The sequence below is a fragment of the Dipodomys ordii genome, unplaced genomic scaffold (assembly GCF_000151885.1).
Source record: "Dipodomys ordii isolate 6190 unplaced genomic scaffold, Dord_2.0 Scaffold74, whole genome shotgun sequence".
NCBI classification, from domain to species: Eukaryota; Metazoa; Chordata; class Mammalia; order Rodentia; family Heteromyidae; genus Dipodomys; species Dipodomys ordii.
Genome location: NW_012267290.1, coordinates 4,584,062 through 4,602,175, shown reverse-complemented (window position 1 = coordinate 4,602,175; position 18,114 = coordinate 4,584,062). Strand labels below are relative to the sequence as shown.

General features: G+C 51.3%; 1 protein-coding gene across 1 annotated transcript in view; it reads right to left on the bottom strand.

Moving 5' to 3' along the window:
• LOC105991563 (CUB and sushi domain-containing protein 1-like) overlaps positions 1–18,114 on the bottom strand; it is an 871,556-nt gene that overhangs the window by 273,622 nt on the left and 579,820 nt on the right. The window contains exon 12 of the mRNA XM_013024215.1: positions 328–431. Coding sequence (XP_012879669.1) covers positions 328–431 — 104 coding nt within the window. The remainder of the gene's footprint in view (positions 1–327; positions 432–18,114) is intronic.

Below are 18,114 nucleotides of genomic sequence, written 5' to 3'. Positions count from 1 at the left end.
GGAGGTACCCACGGAGGAAGGGGAGGTACCCACGGAGGAAGAGGAGGTACTCACAGAGGAAGGGGAGGTACCCACGCAGGAAGGGGAGGTACCCACGGAGGAAGGGGAGGTACCCATGGAGGAAGGGGAGATACCCACGGAGGAAGGGGAGATACCCACGGAGGAAGGGGAGATACCCACGGAGGAAGAGGAGGTACTCACAGAGGAAGGGGAGGTACTCACGGAGGAAGGGGAGGTACCCACGCAGGAAGGGGAGGTACCCACGGAGGAAGGGGAGGTACCCACGGAGGAAGGGAAGATACCCACGGAGGAAGGGGAGGTACTCACACGTACAAGACCGAGCGGGTGTCCCCCACTTTTCCCGCATCACCGACCGTCAGAGTGTCGTAGCCTCTTTCCAGCTCGAACTCTTCGAAGGCAAGTTTGATGACCTAAATGCAAAGCACACAATATTGTTTTGTGTAAGAAGAACTTCCTTTGACTTTCAGCATTGCATGTACCCAGTTTCGATATTAAAATTGGCTCCTTGGCTCCAATGTGTCTCAGATCACCCCCAAGCTTCTTTCAGTATCTACATGGATCATTATATACATTTGGGAGTGTTGAATTGTAGAATTTTGTGAAATTCAAAATTTATAGCTGCTCCAAGTTGTTTATTAGCAGAAATTGAAATGGCTTAACCCCAGTGCCACTTTATTCTGAGCACCTGTGAATATTTAACACTTTGGGTACTGGATTCACAGCCCACGTGTGGGGAAATCTGTGGGGAACACAGGCAGCAAAGATGGCCCTGAGAGGAAGTTGAGTGGGCAGAGCCGGATTTGTTTAGGTTCAGTGTGTAAACAACTCCTGGAAGCTTAGGTGCATGATAAGGTGTGGCCTTTCAGTGATTGGTTGGTTCCATTTCCTCCCCTCCCATGCAGTCTTTTTCTTTAAAAAGGGGATGCTCCCTGTTAATAAAGGAGTTCCTGCTTGGTTTGACTCCCCGCTGTCTGATTGTCTCCTGGGCAAGGGAGGCTGGGGAACGGCCTCGGACCCTGGCGGTCCAAAGACCGACTAAGACCCAACACTCACTATCTCAAAAAGCAGAAGGAATTTTGCTTGCTCCGCGCAAGGTTTACCCTGAAGACATTCAGAACACCCCAGAGGGGCACTGCTAAACAGTAGGTACGGATGCCACACAGATAGCGTCACAAACACTGGAAAACACTTTCTGAGCTAACAAATACATGGTTCTCTATCACCTCTCCAGTCAGGAGGAGGGGACCCGGCGCTGTGTGCACGTTGGGCCGCTGGAGTAACTCGGAGCCCAACTGCCTGGTTTTCAGGCAAGAGTGTTTAGTTAGGCTCCTCAGCGTTGCCACAGCCGGCCGAGACCGGCTCCTGCCTGGCACACCAGCAGGCTGCAGGGCTGCGACTAGCCTCTGCCGAGCGCAAGAACCTTTCCATGGAAGAGCACATAGGTCCTCCGCTGACCAAGTGTGTGGTCAAGGAGGAAGATCACCAGTGCCTTGCAGAGGCCAGGATGAACCCTGGGTGATAATGACAGGAAGCCAGAAAGATTGAGACAGAGGCACACAGATACATAAAGATAGATAGGTAAGGATAAATAGATGATAGATAGGCAAATAGAGGAATATAGAGGTATACGATAGAGTAATAGATGATGGAGATAAAAATTGGTAGAGCTAGATGACTGAGACAAATGAACAGATGGTATATACTAGAGGTCAGAAGGTAAATAGAGAGATAAATAGATGACGTGTACACTAAATAGATACTGGGACCGAGGGCAGTTGATAGACTGAGAGATGACAGAAAATGACAGATTGTGTATTTGGTAGAAGGACGAAAGGCAGCCAGACCTATAGCTGACAGATCAGATGGGCGCTGGAGGCTGGACGGGGGTGATGCACAGGCGGGGGGAGGACCGGAGAGGGAGGAAGTACAGACACCACACACTGAGTGATGCTGGCAGATTGGAACTGTCTAGGGACAGATACTCAGTGTGAACAATTTACACGGCCTTGGAACAGGTGTTTTCCAAGCCATGCTGAGAAGGAATACATTATTTTTGCTATTTGAGATTCTTACTAAAATTAGTGACAAGGCCATTATCACTTATTTTTAAATTGCGGTGTGGTTTGAACGTTATTCCAGCATCTGACTTGACACAGGTGTGGGGGTTGATGGCTGTCGAAAACCAGCGTAAATATTGCATATTAATCTGAGCACCTGATGATACTTCCATGTCTCTCTTCCTCTTCCCTAGTTCTCTGTCTGCGGCCAGCGTCCAGCGCTCAGGGAACAGAGAGCGGGAGCCGTGTGGCTGCGGCGGGGGCTGCCCTAGGCCGGCCTGCTGGGCTGGGGCCAGGCCTTGTCTGGATCCGCAGCGATGGGATAGTTCACCACGGCTCAAGGGTCCAGGCGGGGCGGTGGGAGCACTTTCGTGGCTACCCTATGCACAACTAACTTGCAGTTTAACAACACAAATCCCAGGAAGATGGAACGTGCGGCGTGGGGAGAGAAGGCCAGGGAAGGAAGGAGGGCAGAGGAATGGCAAGAAGTGCCTGTGGTAGTAAGATTCCCTGCACGTGTGTGAACATGGAGCCCGCAACTTGAGGGGCTGGGTGAGTCGGGAGCGATGGGGGGGAGGAGGGAAGGGCGGCGTGGATCAAGCCACTTTACTGTCCATTGAGCGCCCTGTGCACCGCTAAAGGTAGAAACAAACAGACACAGCCATAACAGCTGTGAAGAGCCATGACATTTTTTTAAGGGTTGGCTATAAGCGGGAAGGTGGGGACTCACAGCGCAGAGGAAAGGCCCGGAAACAGAAGCCGCCAGACACCATCCTCACTGGTCATCAAATGGAAAGTTTCCCAGCTGTGAATTTCCTTGCAGAAAACAAGCCCACCACCAGAAACTGTGATCCCAGCTGCCCATGGCCACACATTGTACATTATAAAGGCAAGTCTGCACTTAAAAATGCTACTATCAAATGTTTTCCAAGTTTTAAATAGTTTTGCTTGACCTTGTGAAAGCCAGTCCTAAAATAACTGGAGTAAAATCAGTGACAAAGGGTTAACCTGACCGAGAGCTCCTACTAGAGAGTGGAGACCGACTTCCAACGATCCTTGCACACACACACACACACACGCATGTGCGTGCACACACACACGTTTGCACACGCACACACATGCTCCTGGGGGGGTGCAGAACAGGGCTGCACCCTGGACACACACACACACAAACACACACACGTGTGCACACATGCTCCTGCAGGGGTGCAGAACAGGGCCGCACCCTGGACACACACACACACACAGACTCACACATGCGTGCACACACACTCACACACACATGTGCACGCACACACGCTCCTGCAGGGGTGCAGAGCAGGGCTACATCCTGGACACACACACACGTGCACACACAGACTCACATGTGCGCGCACACACTCACACACACATGTGCACGCACACACGCTCCTGCAGGGGTGCAGAGCAGGGCTGCATCCTGGACACACACACACGTGCACACACAGACTCACATGTGCGCGCACACACTCACACATACATGTGCATGCACACACGCTCCTGCAGGGGTGCAGAGCGGGGCTGCACCCTGGAGGGAGGTATGATGGTTCTTACACGCCGACGCCCACACTTACAATCCCACACACACGTGTAGGGGCGATTCCCGCAGTGTTTCAAACATGACTATGCTCCGTTACCACTTGGTGGCCCTGTGGTGGCCGTGGTGGCCGGACCGGGCAGCTCTCCCAGAGCCTCCAGGGTGTGCCGACACCGCCCTGGGCCGCCTCGGCCCGGGGTTTTCTTGGAGGGCAAGCGACGTCCTTTCTCCCTGCGCTGCTTCTGCGGGGAGGTCACTGGCTGCCGGGATGAGGGGTGCCCCTCCCACCCCCCACTGCAGCACCAGCTTTGCTCCTCACCCGGCCACCTGCTCGCAGGAGCAGTAAGGAAAAGTGAGAGGAAAAGCACTGCTGCGTGGAGGTCGGAGGGGGGCCGGGCAGGAGAGGCCCCCCGGGAGGCCAGCCAGCCTCCCCACCCCTCTCCTGTAGCTCAGAGCCACAGGGTGACACTGCAGAGAAGTTTGTGTCCTGTGTTCCCCCCCCCCCCCCCCACACGCAGCCTCAGCACAGCGCGACTCTCCCTGCCTTGCTGTGACCTTGACCGGAAGCTTCCACGCGGCCGCCTCCATCACTCTGCTCTCTGACTCTGCAGTGCTGAACTTCTGTTGTATCTCCAATGGCCTTTGATTTTTCTTTTTTAATTTCCAGATAAACTGCTCTACCTGCGTGTTTCCCTCTTCATTTCTGCTGTCTTATTTCTCTCATGTATAGAGGATAATCACACACACTCATCAAGAATTTCCTCAACAACAGCCTCAAAACCTCCAGTGAAATTGTCAAGGATACTGAGAGTTTGCAGAACAACAGGACAGTAAGCAGACAGCCATGGTGGAGGAAGCTCAGGAAAGCTGGGAGAGGCAGCCAGGGCCAGCACAGGAGAGCCTCTACCATCGCCTGGAGCGAGCGCACCGCCGCAGACCGGGCAGCACCAGGACGAGAGCTTACTAGAAACAAGAGACTGGGAACTTTAAAGCCACAGACAGTAATGGCTAGGGAATGAATCAGAACATTCGTAGATGTGGTAAAAGGCAGAATTCATGTGTACATCTATCGACCAAAGTGTGGAATTTCCTACTAGTTTTGGGGGATAATGCACAAGGGATAAAAGATCAAAGGAGAGCAGGAGAAAGTTATTGATTTCTAGAGCAAAGCAGAAGACGCTGAAGTTAGTGATGCTACAAAAGCAATCAATAAAAATAGAATAGGATATTCATTAGTATAGCTCATAAAAGAGGTCAGAATAGGTCTTCCCAGGGGCCTCTTACAATCCATTCGGCAAAATACAGCCGAGTGGACAGAAGAAAACACCAGTCTCAGCTCTAAATTCTAAAAACAAACAGGAATTCAACCCATGAACCCAGAACACGCGGGTGACGTTTGAGGAAACAGATACCAATACTGCTTTCATATTTTTGTGAAACAACAAAACTCTAGAGCTAAGGAGCAGTGTGATGACCGTAGGCCTCTGACCCTGGGGGACGGGACCTTCTTCTAACACGGACCTCCAGCAGGGCTAGGTGTCACGTCTTAGGCATCCTGTCTATGCATGGCTTATCTGCAGACCCACCAGCTGGAAGGCACACTTCAAACAACAAGACAGTTTACAAAAAGAGAGAAAAGAAAATCCTCTTACCTGTATAAACAGAAAGCAAATACAGAGCAGCCTAGGGAGAGATTGATAAGCTAGAGAGGAAAGAGGAGTGAGCTGATAAAAAATAAAGGTGCGGGTGTTTATCGTTACATGTGGGTTGGGAATCCAGGCAGGGCTGGCACCAAGCTCGGAAGCCCAGACAGAGCCTCCAAGAAGCAGGCTGGTTCTAGAGCAGGTGTCAGGCTGGGGAGGGGATGGGCTGCGTGTGTGCCTGGCCCTCCGTGGCACGTCTGCCGGTCCTGTCCTGGAGACGTCCCGGCCCTTCCAGCTGGGATCTGGAGAAGCTGTGTACATGCCAGGCATTGCCAGTGTCCCGAGCGGCCAGGGAGCCGAGAGCTATGGACTGCACAGGTGCCCGGGAGGACCAGCACGGTGGTAGAAAGAAGATGCAGAATGGATGAATGATGGCATTCTCAGCATTGCTGGCTGGAAGTAGCGGTAAATCACCTCCTCCCACAGTTACCTGCAGCTCTGCAAGCCCGAGCTGGCGAGTCCCACATTTTGTTAATCAGCTCATTGTCTGTGAACGTTAGCCATGTCCATAAGCAATCTCCCTTCCTACCAAGGAACCAACATGGCATGCTGACACTGCAGTTAGAATGCACACAGAGACACGGCGTGGCGAGCTGGGGTATCGAGACTAAAAAGAGACACTGCTACACATCGGAACTCAGTGATTCCTCCTGATTTGTATATAAAGATGTTTATCATTCTGGTGCCATCAGTATTCTAAAACATACACATAATGGAACTATTGGATATCAGATCACGGACTCAAGGCCGTGTGCTCTTACTCAACTTTATTGCTCAGTTAGTGCTCTACCACTTGAGTCACACTTCCAGTCTGACCTTTTCTTAGGTGCTGGTGCTAAGGACTGAACTCGGGGCCTGTACTCCTGAACTGGGGGCCCTCTGCTCCCCCTTCGCTTTTCCAGTCAAGCCTGACGTTTACCACTGGAGCCACACTTCCATTTCTGGCTTTTCCAGGCTAACTTGAGACTTCCCTGCCCAGGCTGGCTTTGAACCATGATCCTCAGATCTCAGCCTCCTGAGTAGCTAGATTATAGATGTGAGCTTCTGATGCTTTGCCAGACAGACTTTTTTTAGCTAATTAATGATGGAATCTCAAATAATTATCTGCCTGGGCTGGCTTTGAACCTTGTTCCCTAGACCTCAACCTTCTGAGTAACCAAGTATATAGCCATAAACCACCAGTGCCAGGCAGTACTAAATACTTAGAAATTACGGTGTTGGAATGATCACTTATATCCACTCCTGGCTAACTCAGGGAGCTTTGCCAACTTAGGAAGTGGGGCTAAGGACAACCCTTTAAATATGGTCAGGCAGGGCCAAGCCAAAGCCTAGTGTTGGCCAAGTGCTGGCCACGAGCTCAAAACAAGTTAGGGTTTCATGGGTGATACTGCTGTTTTATTATAAAGCCACACTGAAACTAAACAGACAATATACACAGAAAAGACGTGAAGTTTTTCATAGGAAAACTCGCTCAAGAAACATGGAACCTATTTTTAAAATGTTGGCAAAATTAGAATTTCATACATTGTATCTTTCCCCAATAGTACAAAGGAAGCTGAGTGTCCGTGGCTCACACTTACAATCCTAGGTTCTCTGGAGGCTGAGATCTACTGAACCATGATTCAAAGCCAGCCTAAGTAGAAAGTGTATAAGACGCCATCATCAAAGAGCCAGGACTCTAGTGGAACCAACTAAACAAGACAGCCAAGCTATACCTGAGCCCCAGAGTGCAAAGGCAATTATTACCTTAGTGAAAGACTGTGAGATATTTCGATGCATCAATTAAGGCATCTGTTGTAAAATGTTAGAGAATATTTTTCACTCATGAGTGTACTGAGACACATAATTCAGTAAATTTTGATGTACTTCCAGATTATTGGTGATGGAGAGTTGTCAGACGGTTTAATTGCATTATACATATTTTCAACTAAGTTTGGCACAAATACAATTAGTATTCTATGTAGATCAAATATAAAATTCCTCTCCTCCCCCTCCCCCGCCAGCCATGATCATCTATCAGTGTCTTGCTCCCCTGCCAGGGCCTGTGGCCAGCCACAGTGGTAGAACCAGCCAAGAAAAGAGTCAGGTCCTCAGACAACTGTTCAGGAGACCCATAGTGCTCAGACCTGGAAATCTCCTCCTCCTTAGTGCTTACACACCCAGCCAAGTGTGTACACATCCAGTACTGCCTGCTCTCTGGTCTGGGGCCAGGCCACTGCCTTCCGTGACCCTTCTCACCTTTAACCGGATGAGGTGACAGGTTCTTAGGACTCTCTCCACATTTAGCCCAGGAGGTCAATGCAGACGCCAATCTCCTAAGGGAGAGGATGTTAGAACATCACCAGTGACTGAAGACTATTTTAGGAGATTTTGTCCACCCAACAATACACCCAAGAACTCTGCCATTCTTCAGTTTCCACGGCCAGGAAAATTTTTCCATAGAACGTTCTGTGTGCATTGCCCAGTGGAGAGCGGTTTGTCTGGCCAGCAGAGTGGACCTGTGGTTTGGATAGACTGCAGTGCACTTAAACCCGGGAGGCCTTGGCCTTCGTGTGGAGAGGCGGGGTGGGGCGTGGGGGTGTCTGACGAGGCCTCCCTTGCATTGTCTTCTGGTTCTGGCTTTTTATAGTTCTCTGTCTCTGTCGGAAGCTGTAGCTGAGGGAACCTGGGGAATAGATTCGTGGGAACCACAGGGCTGAAAATGATCGAAATAAGATGAACCTCGTGGCTGCTGTGTCTTCGGGGACTCGGCCGTCTGCTTCCCAGAATCACGAGGCCAGTCCGAGTGAAAGGTCTGCCCGCAGCTCACCTCCGCTGCAGGGCGCCGCAGCGGCAGGCAGGTGTGAGGTTACCTGGGCAGGAAAGCCCGGTTGCTGTGGTAATGGAGAGCCCGTGGAGGCCCAGGAAGCCCTGGGCAGAGCTCAGCCTGCCAGGCACCCCTCCCCCTGTGAAACAGCCCCAGTGCACCTTCCCAATGCACACCCGGCTTTCGCTGGAAGCCATCAAGACATTGGAGCAGATGACGACAGTTAATTAAGGCATCGCAGACGATTCCTTTCTTCAAGGTGATAAGGATTACGTAGCCGTGACTTTGCTGCTGAGAAGGAAGAGGCTGTGGCTGTCCTCTGTGTCAGGACTCACGTCACCGCGCGGCCGGTGCCGCTTCCCTCTCCGCTGCTCCCCTGCCCTGGCTCTACTCAGGTCTGACTTTTCGCCGTGCTGTTCCATTTATAGAAAAGAGAAATATACCCAGAGACACAGAGAGGACCGACAAGGAGGAAATGGAGGCTTGGGGTGCAGCTCTCAGGCCGCTCAGCACGAGAAGAGCCACGCAGGGCCCTTGGCCGGGGCGAGGACGCCTTTGATGGTCCCGGAGCCCCAGAGCGGGTGAGCTCCCAATTTCCCGTGCACAGGGCAGGCCTCCCATGGGCAGTGCTCATGTGGACTCTGCCACGGGAGCAGCCACGGCACGCGAGTTCAGTAAGCTTGAGCTGAGTTATGTGTACACACGCCTCAGTCCAGCAAGGCTTGTTACCCTGCATGTGGGTCAGAGGAGACAAAAACCCCAGACTTCACTTCCTGACAGACTGCTCCTCGGAGGGGTGTGGCCATGCATTCCGTGTCTTCATCATGAGGTGGAGGGATCTTGGTGCTTTCCCTCCGATGCTCAGATAACAAGTCAGCGTGGTGAGGGTCTTGGGTTGAAGCTGCTCTGGAAGGTCCCCGTGTGTCTCTGCAGAGAGGCCAGCAGGGAGGAGGCCACTGTGAGGGCCTCACCCCGCACTGAGCACCGACGGGAAGCCAGCCCATGCTAATGGAGTCTGCAGCGGGGAGGGCGGGCTCGGAGGAGGGCTGCTGCCAGAGCCCTGTCTCCTGCCACTCCGAGTCCAGCCACGGTCTACGCACGGGTCTCAAAGAAAACAGAGTTAGTGTCACTGCATGCCGTGTCCCTGGCTGGTCTGCGCGGGCTGTAACGTCCTTCCCCTCCCAGAAGACCCGCGTCACCGTGTGCCACCGTCGCACAGGGGCCCCCAGCACCACGAGGCCCCCGCATCACGGCTGGCTCCCCACAGCCTCCGACACAGCCTGGAGTGCAGCACCTCAGGCTAGCTACACAGAGACGCACGAGGCCTCGCAGCACAGCCCCCGAGGCTCAGATCATCGGTCAGGACTGTCCGGGGGACACAGGGGGACCTGGAGACGGCATGCTGGCCAGACACCACGGGACCCCACGGGACCCCCAGAGGGAGGAGCGTGTGGTCCAGAGCGCAGTCCTGCTCAGGGCGGGAGAGAAAAGCCTCTGGGACGGCTCCGACACCGTTTGGCCTTGCCGCCGCCGAAATGGCTTTCTCAGAGAGAGGCCCTCAGGACGCTGCTCTTGCTTAGGGCCTTCCACACCCAGAATGTCCCCATGAAGAACCTGGAAAGGAGCACACCAAGCTTTCTAGAGACAGAAATGATTGCAATGAGATGGAGAGCTATGTGCCGACCCGCCCACTCTAAGGCCCCGAGAAGGAGGCGCGATCTGGTAGCAAACCGACTGAGGGAGAAACAGTGAACACTAAGACGTGTTTGCAAAGGCAGCAACAAGAGAGAGGAACCAGCAGACGTGCTCACGTGTCCCCTTCTATTTTGTGTCAGCTGACACCGGGGACAATGCCTCCAACCCCAGCCTCACCTGCGCTCACAGTGCGGCTGGGGGGGGGCGGGGGGAGCCTGGCTTCACTGTTCCAGACAGCACTGCACTACGCACAGGCTCGGGGAGAAAGGATCTCTTCAGTGAACAATTCCGGATCATTGGTATTTGTCTGGTACAAGCTGGAAAGTATTAATTGTGCCTAGCTACCTATAAACTATTAGCCTTCCAGCAGTGTGTGGGAGTTGTTTTGTGCCAGACCCTAGGCTCTGGTGATGAAATAAGCAAGGGTTGTACAAGGCCATTGTTACACCATTAGCAGCGTGCAGACAGCGACAGAATGAATATTTAAGCACAGGACTTGGCAAACCTTCCACCTGGCGGCTTTCCTGGCTCATTGGCCTATACACCGCAGGATTTCTGGAAATGCCAGTACTCTTGTGGGCTGAAGTTAGGAAGGGTGGGTGAGGAGTCAGATAGCCGGAAACTCATGGCCAGTGGAATTCAGCCCATTTGTTTCTGGGTCAGCAGGTAGGAATTGGATGCTGCAAAGCCTCCCTCATCCGGGCTCCAAGCTACCTTGAAGAAAATGCCATCTACAGAGTTGACTGCTGGCTCCAAGCTACCTTGAAGCCACAGCGTCGACTGCTGACTTAGTGAACATATGACTAGCACTCTCCTTCAGCATCTATTGATCTGCAAGCAACTCCTCCATCTGTGTGGAATATCACTCTACTACAACCAAAGTGCAGAAAGGGACATTTGTCGGTAAAATAGAATCACTTGAATTGTTTGTAAAATTGACGTACACAGGGCTTTAAAGTTTTATGAAAAAAATACATGGCATAGTTGGGGGAAAATTCTCAAGTCCTGTTTATTAATTTATTCAAGAGAATTCGTATGTGTGTGGATGTGTGCACATATAATTTATTTCGTGCTTCTAATTCTTTTTCCCAAATATATTCCAAATGTATATTTTCCTCAAATATATTCTGAAAGTTGACCATACACCTTTTCATTTCTATCGCATATAGGACTTTAGCGGTTAAACTATCAGCTACTACATAAGTTTATATTACAAGCAATGTACTTCTGGTAAGTTCTAAATACCATTTGAAAAATTCAGGGAAATACACCAAAGAATTATGCCAATTTTAAATCTATCTATGCTTTATTGATTTGCCTGTGCTATACACAGACAAAACAAATTTCCTTGGATTGAATATGTGGAATTATGTTTTTTTAAGTAAATTTATTCTAAAATTAAAGCCAAAGGGACACTCTATTGTATTCAACACTTTTTTTCAAAATAAGAATACAGTCAATAAATGTGATCACAGTGTAGAAATCACCTGCCGTGCCACCTTCATGATCAGATGTCAAGAATCAGGAAGGAGCTGCGGCTGTGAGGAAGGTAAATGTCATGTGCGTGTGACGATGCTGTCTGTCCTTACCGCCCGGAGCCCCTGGGCGGCTTCTGTGAGCAGCGGGCCTGGGTTCTGCTGCCTTGCGCTCAGGACCCCTCAGCCAGAGCTGGCTGCCCTCAGGACGCAGATGTCTGGGGCGATATCTGGGAACTTCACCAAGCAGGACCTGAATAACCACTTGCAGAGAGAAATCTGCCTAATCATTGACTTCTTTGTTCAAAACATCACTGAAAACAAAGGCCCTCCCCCACAAGGGGCGAGGGTGGGACCCAGATTCAGTGCTGGTATGAGGGACTTGGAGTGCTCCCTACCTGATGACCTGTGACCTGTGACCTGTGAAGGCCGTGGGGAGTCAAGTAAATATCTGCACGTTCTGTGACAAAAGTGGGAACTGTGCTCCACCTCCGTTGGTCCACCGGTCTGCTGTCCCCTCCTGCCCCGACTCCCGGGCACAGCCGGGGAAGGTCTCAGGAGTGTCTGTGACAGAGCAGGAGCAGGGCCCCAAATTGTGATAAAAATACTCACAAAAGCACTCAAATCCCAACTGCTGGGCACTGATCACGGCTCTAGTGCTTAGTGATCAGTCATTTATTCCGTATGCCCAAAGTGTCTGCACACAAATCCTGCAACAACATTCTATTGGACAGCTGAAATCGTACGAGGTGGACAGCTTCGCGTTCCCCACAGTCTCCCACCTAGCAGGAAGTGCAGTGCAAACGCTGGCACTGGACCGCACGCTGGGGTTCGGGAGCCGAGGGAGCGGCGCATGGCCTCGTGCATGGCAGGCGGGCGCTCTGCCACCGGCCACAGGCCAGGCACCAGGGTCACACGCTCAGCTGCTCCATTGCTGCCACACCAAAATGCAATTCATCCAGAAAGGACCGCTTGGGGAAGAAGGAGACTCAGCCATCCGCCAGTATCTGCGGGGGGCGCTAGCCCCTCAATGCGCTGCTTGCTGCTTCCTTGACCAATAGTGAACAGACAGCGTTGTCTTACCCCCCGCCATCCCTCAGAGCTGTAACAACCCATCCAGATCAGCTCCCTGCTTCCCCATCACCCCTCTCCATGCTCCTGTCAGGCTGGGGCTGGAAACCCAGCCTCAGGACACGGACTGCGTCTCACGGGGAGCACAGCAGGGCTGTGTGTCAGCCGGTGCTGGAGCGGTGGCCGGGCGCTGAGTCCTCCCACCGCAGCCGCAGAGGCGTGCGGCCAGCACTGTGGACCAGGCCCCCCCGCACCCCGCACCCCGCACCTCTGCACCCCCACCCCCGCACCCCCACACCTTCGACCCCGGCTCATTCTCCCGGCTCAGCGTCGGATGCCTGCCCTCTGCAGCCATTAAAATGGACAGAACATCTGTCATCAGAGGAAAACTGGAAAAGCATGGTTATGGGAGGAAAACAAATGAAAGAGAAAGGAGACAGATAGAGGAGAATCACGTCACATTAGGAAGAAGGCAGTGTTGTGTTACTTGGTTGTGCTACTTTTTCATTAAGTTCATGACATTTTCCCACAAAGACAATTTGATATAAAATATAGCAGGTCTGGGATTTCGGTGTCCTGTAAGTACCTCAGCAGGGTGCTTAATGAGAAGTCACGCTTAGTACTCATTTGGTTTCTGAGACAGTCTCACTGGGTGGCCCAGGTGTCCTCTGTGACAGCTCTGCCTTGGCCTTTCTAGGGACAGCAAGTGTCCGTCCCCACACCAGGACAAAAGGTCTTCTTTCCTGTGCTGCTTTTGGCAATTCTAAACACAGAATAAGACTACATGTATACACGTGCCTACGTGTGTATACATACACAGCACATATTTACAAACATGTATGTGTAGATGAGTATCTTTGTATATATATATATATATATTAGATACAATATCTTTTCTGGGAGAATTTTATTCTAGACAAGGTAATTTTTATTTTTAAAGACAAAGAAAAGCATTCTCTCATATGCAGAGGTCAAGCAGAAAAGCATGGCCATTTAACAAAAGAGAAAAAAATACCGACAATAAAACAGAAGGACAAGAGGACATTTAAGATGAGGGACTTGCGGTAAGGGAATCTGTCAATGAGGCCAGGACCAAAGAGCTCCTGAGGAGACTGGACAGTCACAGGCAGAGCGCGGAAACTAGAGACATTTCTCTCTCCCTGTATAAAAGTCATTTCAAAATGCATCAATGACTGTAGTAGTGTCATCCTGACACTACTACAGGAAACACCTGCAAAACACCAGAAGATACAGGGACAGGTAAGGACCCACATAGCTCAGGACACAGCAGCGAGAAGTGGCTAGAGAAATTGCATCCACTGTAAAACTTTAGTACAGAGAAGGAAACAACAGAGTAAGAGACAGCAACAGACCAGGGGCGGACCTTTGCCAGATATGCGCCTGCAAATAAGAGCGCCAAAATTAACACGCAAAAGAGTAGGCAATCCCGTCGACAAATGAGCAAATGCCCTGAACATGTACTTTTAAAAAAGCACCAATGGCCAATAAAGATAGGAAAAGTACGCGCATCTTTAGCCACCTGGGAGATTCAGATCAAAATGGCACTGTGGCTCCCATCCCCCCCAGGCAGGTAGCTGCCAGCAGATAGTGGTGTAGATTCAGGGGAAGGAACCCTGACCTGCTCCTGAGACTAAAGCGACCACGGTGGAAATCAACATGGAGGTCCCTCCACACACCTGAGCCTGGAGCCTCCTGCTCTGTGACCTGCTCTTACCTCTTGGGGGTGAATCCCTGCGAGAAGCAAGTCAGCGACTGTAGAGATGCCCGCACACCCACGATGGTCACGGCACCAGTCACAAAAGCCAAGCCATGGACTCCCCTCGGTGCTATCCATGGTGAGCAGGTAAAGGGGTGGATACACACAGATAGGAAGCATACTGAGTCATGAAAAGGATGGACTCACATTTATTCTGAAGGGAAATGGCTGGAAGTAGAGGGCAGCACAGCAAGTGAGGCAGAAGCAGGCGCAAACACAACTAGCTTCCTCTCTTATGTGGATCTGGACTAAAACCAAACACAATGAAAATCATGAAATTCCAAGGACCATTATTTGGGAAGAGGAAGGGAGCCAGTCGGGGTTGGAGAGCGAGAGGGGTTAATGAGAGGTCTACGCAGCCACAGCTCACTTATGTGATACCATAATAGCACCATTACTTTGTACAGCTAATCCCGTGCACAACTAATATGCTCTCGTAAAACAACTGCAGACGAAAGAAGTGCCATCCTCACAACTCTACGAGCAGAAGCATGCAGCAAGTGAGCTGGAAACTCGGGGAAGCCACACTCCCCCCAGAGACTAACGATGGCTCAACACACTCACTCGTCACCCGTGATGACACCGTGACAGCCAGCGGCTGGAATTAAGGAATGACTGGAACTGCACCCACCAAGGCTCACCACCAGCCCACGTCGTTAGAAAATACCACTGTGGCCACAAACAAGGCGACGAAGGCTAATTATACAATGTGACTCCTGATGTTCTGAAGCTACTCATTGAAGAAAAGCAAAGACCAAGATGCTTTTCCTGATTACTAAGATGTTATAGACCAAGAGTCTTATTTTTGTACTTTTTCAATGATACTTTATTAGAGATACAGATGGATGTCTATTAGAACATAGGTAATGTTCATTGAATGGTATGTATTTCAGAGGCTTATTTGGTTGAAGACTGAAGAAATTATATTTATTGTAATTCTAATTAAATATATTATAAGCATATATTATATTTATATACCTCCTAGGTATAATTAAATATATTTAAATAAAACATTTAGAGGCAATGTTGTTATTGTTAAATATCATTTATAAACTCAAGAAGAACCAGAAACATGACTAAAAGGATCAGTATTTTCCATAAAGTAGAGTACCATGCAAGAGAAAATTAGAAAGAAATGATATACTATCTCAAAATAACTCAGAATTCAGAGTTCATGTAGAGTATCAAAAATGAAAGGAAGGGACAGATGAAACAAACAAGGAGCAACAAATCACACCCCAGAAGATTAATTCAAATTAGTGGTTGGCGTGACTCCAAGTCTTCACTAGATGTTCTGTTAGAATTAATTACTGGATGGAGCTCAACACCATGCAAAGGTCAGAGGACTCAACCCCAGGCCTCAGCACGTCAGCGGTGGAGAGCTGGAGTTTCCACTCAACCCCAGGCCTCAGCGCGTCAGCGGTGGAGAGCTGGTATTCCCACAGCTGGTCTGCCGCAGAATGTCCTGAGGGCTGGCGCATTTCTTCTGCCCTCCTGTTCCCTTTCCCAAAGTGGGGCCACGTGGCATGCTGCGTTGGCAGACAGCTCCTCTGCTTTTTCAGCGATTAGCACACTCACTGGTATTTGCATTGCGATGCAGAACCGCTTTTAAAAGGCAAGGCTGAGAAGTTTGACTTCAGTGCCTCCCGATCTCCTGTGCAAATGTTTGGGTGATGCACAAATTAAAAAGAAAAATATGCGCATGGAGCAGGCTAAACGCTCCTTCATCTAGAGCACACGCTTCGTGGTCTTTGCAGGACGATCGATCACGCCCTCCCCTGCGTGGGAAAGCCGTGTCTTAGCAGCAGGGTTGGGTTCCGCTGTTCCTGTCTAGAGGCGTGCTTGCAGTGTAAACGCCGCCGCAGAAGGCTGAAGGCCCAGCGCCAGGGTGTTTGGATCTCGTTTGTTTCCTGTCTGACAGCCTCTCAAGTCTCTTCTTAATCTGCAGGACACACTTTCCAAAGTGCTACCGCTCCACCCTTCACCCACACACCTCAGCATTCTGGCAAATATTCTGCGGAGTCCTCAGAGTTCTTAATGAATGCCAGCTTTGTCTCCATGCCGGGCGACCGGCCATTTCCTTAGAGTTCAAATGCTCTTAAATGTTCTTACATTCCCAGAAGAGCAAGGGACCCTGTTGGGAGGGCAGTGCCCATAGGCTAGACAATCAGCAGAACTTCCAAAAGGTCACCCATGAAGGAGAGGAACCAACAAGACCCAGAGAAGAAACACTTAGAAACCAGCTTACCCTGGCCCAAGCTATTAGGCCTGCTTTGTTCCAGTAATCACATTCACTTTTGCCACCTCTGCCCACGTTGTGTCTTCAAGTCGTTAGATGTAAACGGTAGGAAACTGAAATGGAGAATCTGTGGTACTGCTCTCCCCTCCTCCTCTCCCCTCTTCCTTCTCTCCCCTCTCTCTGCTGTCATCTGCTGTGGTCTGAAGCTGTCTCCCCACCCCTCAGGGTGGGTCTTACTGAGGTGGTCTTAGAAATCCCATCCCCATCCTGGCTCAAGCCTGCCCTGCCTCCCTCCCAGCTTCCCTGTCTCCCGTCCTTAGCTGGCCTGGCCCCAGCCTGAGGCAAAGCACAGTCCAGGCCCTGGGATGGCGGGGGAGGGGAGAACACAGCCAGAAATTCATTGCAAATGCCACAAATCAAGACGAGTACCGGCAGGGGCGGGCAGAGAGGGTGGAGATGTTGCAGGGGCGACAGGTCCAAGTGTAGGGGCTGCCTGACCCGCCACGGATCAAGACACGCCGCATTCACACACTGCCACGGATCAAGACAAGACACGCTGCATTCACATGCTGCCACGGATCAAGACACGCCATGCCACATTCACACACTGCCACGGATCAAGACACACCGCATTCACACGCTGCCACGGATCAAGACACGCCACGCCACATTCACACGCTGCCACGGATCAAGACACGCCACATTCACACGCTGCCACGGATCAAGACACACTGCATTCACACGCTGCCACGGATCAAGACACGCCACGCCACATTCGCACGCTGCCACGGATCAAGACACACTGCATTCACACGCTGCCACGGATCAAGACACACTGCATTCACACGCTGCCACGGATCAAGACACGCCGCATTCGCACGCTGCCACGGATCAAGACATGCCACATTCACATGCTGCCATGGATCAAGACACGCCACATTCACACGCTGCCACGGATCAAGACACACCGCATTCACACGCTGCCCATCCTTTGTGCAACTGCTTAAAGAGAACAAAATATTACAAGAAGTAAGATGTGAAACAAGAGTAATGGAGGGGATGATGTGGATGAGCGTAAACAGGACGTGGGTGGAAACGTCCCCAAGAAGCTTTTCAGACACTGACTTTACCCTAAGAAAACGTCTTTTAAAGAAAACAAGGCCTTAGTGAGGACCAGAGCCTGCGCTCTGAACTCAGATGACAGCGTCTGCGGACCGTGCAGAGCGGAGCGGCGGAGAGGTCAGCGAATGCAATCGCTTTCCTGTCTGAGAGACGCGGCTCACTCTGTGTGGGGGCTGCGCCTCGTCTCCCCAGGCCACGGCTGAGGCGGGGAGGGCAGGCCAGAGAACAAATACACAGAAGACACAGTGCAGCAGGTGCTTTAGAGAGAGAGGGAGGGAGAGAGAGAGAGGGAGGGAGAAAGGAAGAGGGAGAGAGAGGAAGAGGGAGAGAGAGGAAGAGGGAGAGAGAAAGAGGGAGAGAGAGGAAGAGGGAGAGAGAAAGAGGGAGAGAGAGTGACAGAGAGGGAGAGAGAGGGAGAGAGAGAGCATGTGCTGCCGGCCGCGCTGTGGCTCTCAGGTGAGCGCGGCTGGAGGCGTGTTCTCTGGGGTGGGATGCGTGTTCTCTGGGGTGGGAGCGTGTTCTCTGGGGTGGGGCGCGTGTTCTCTGGGGTGGGAGTGTGTTCTCTGGGGTGGGAGCGTGTTCTCTGGGGTGGG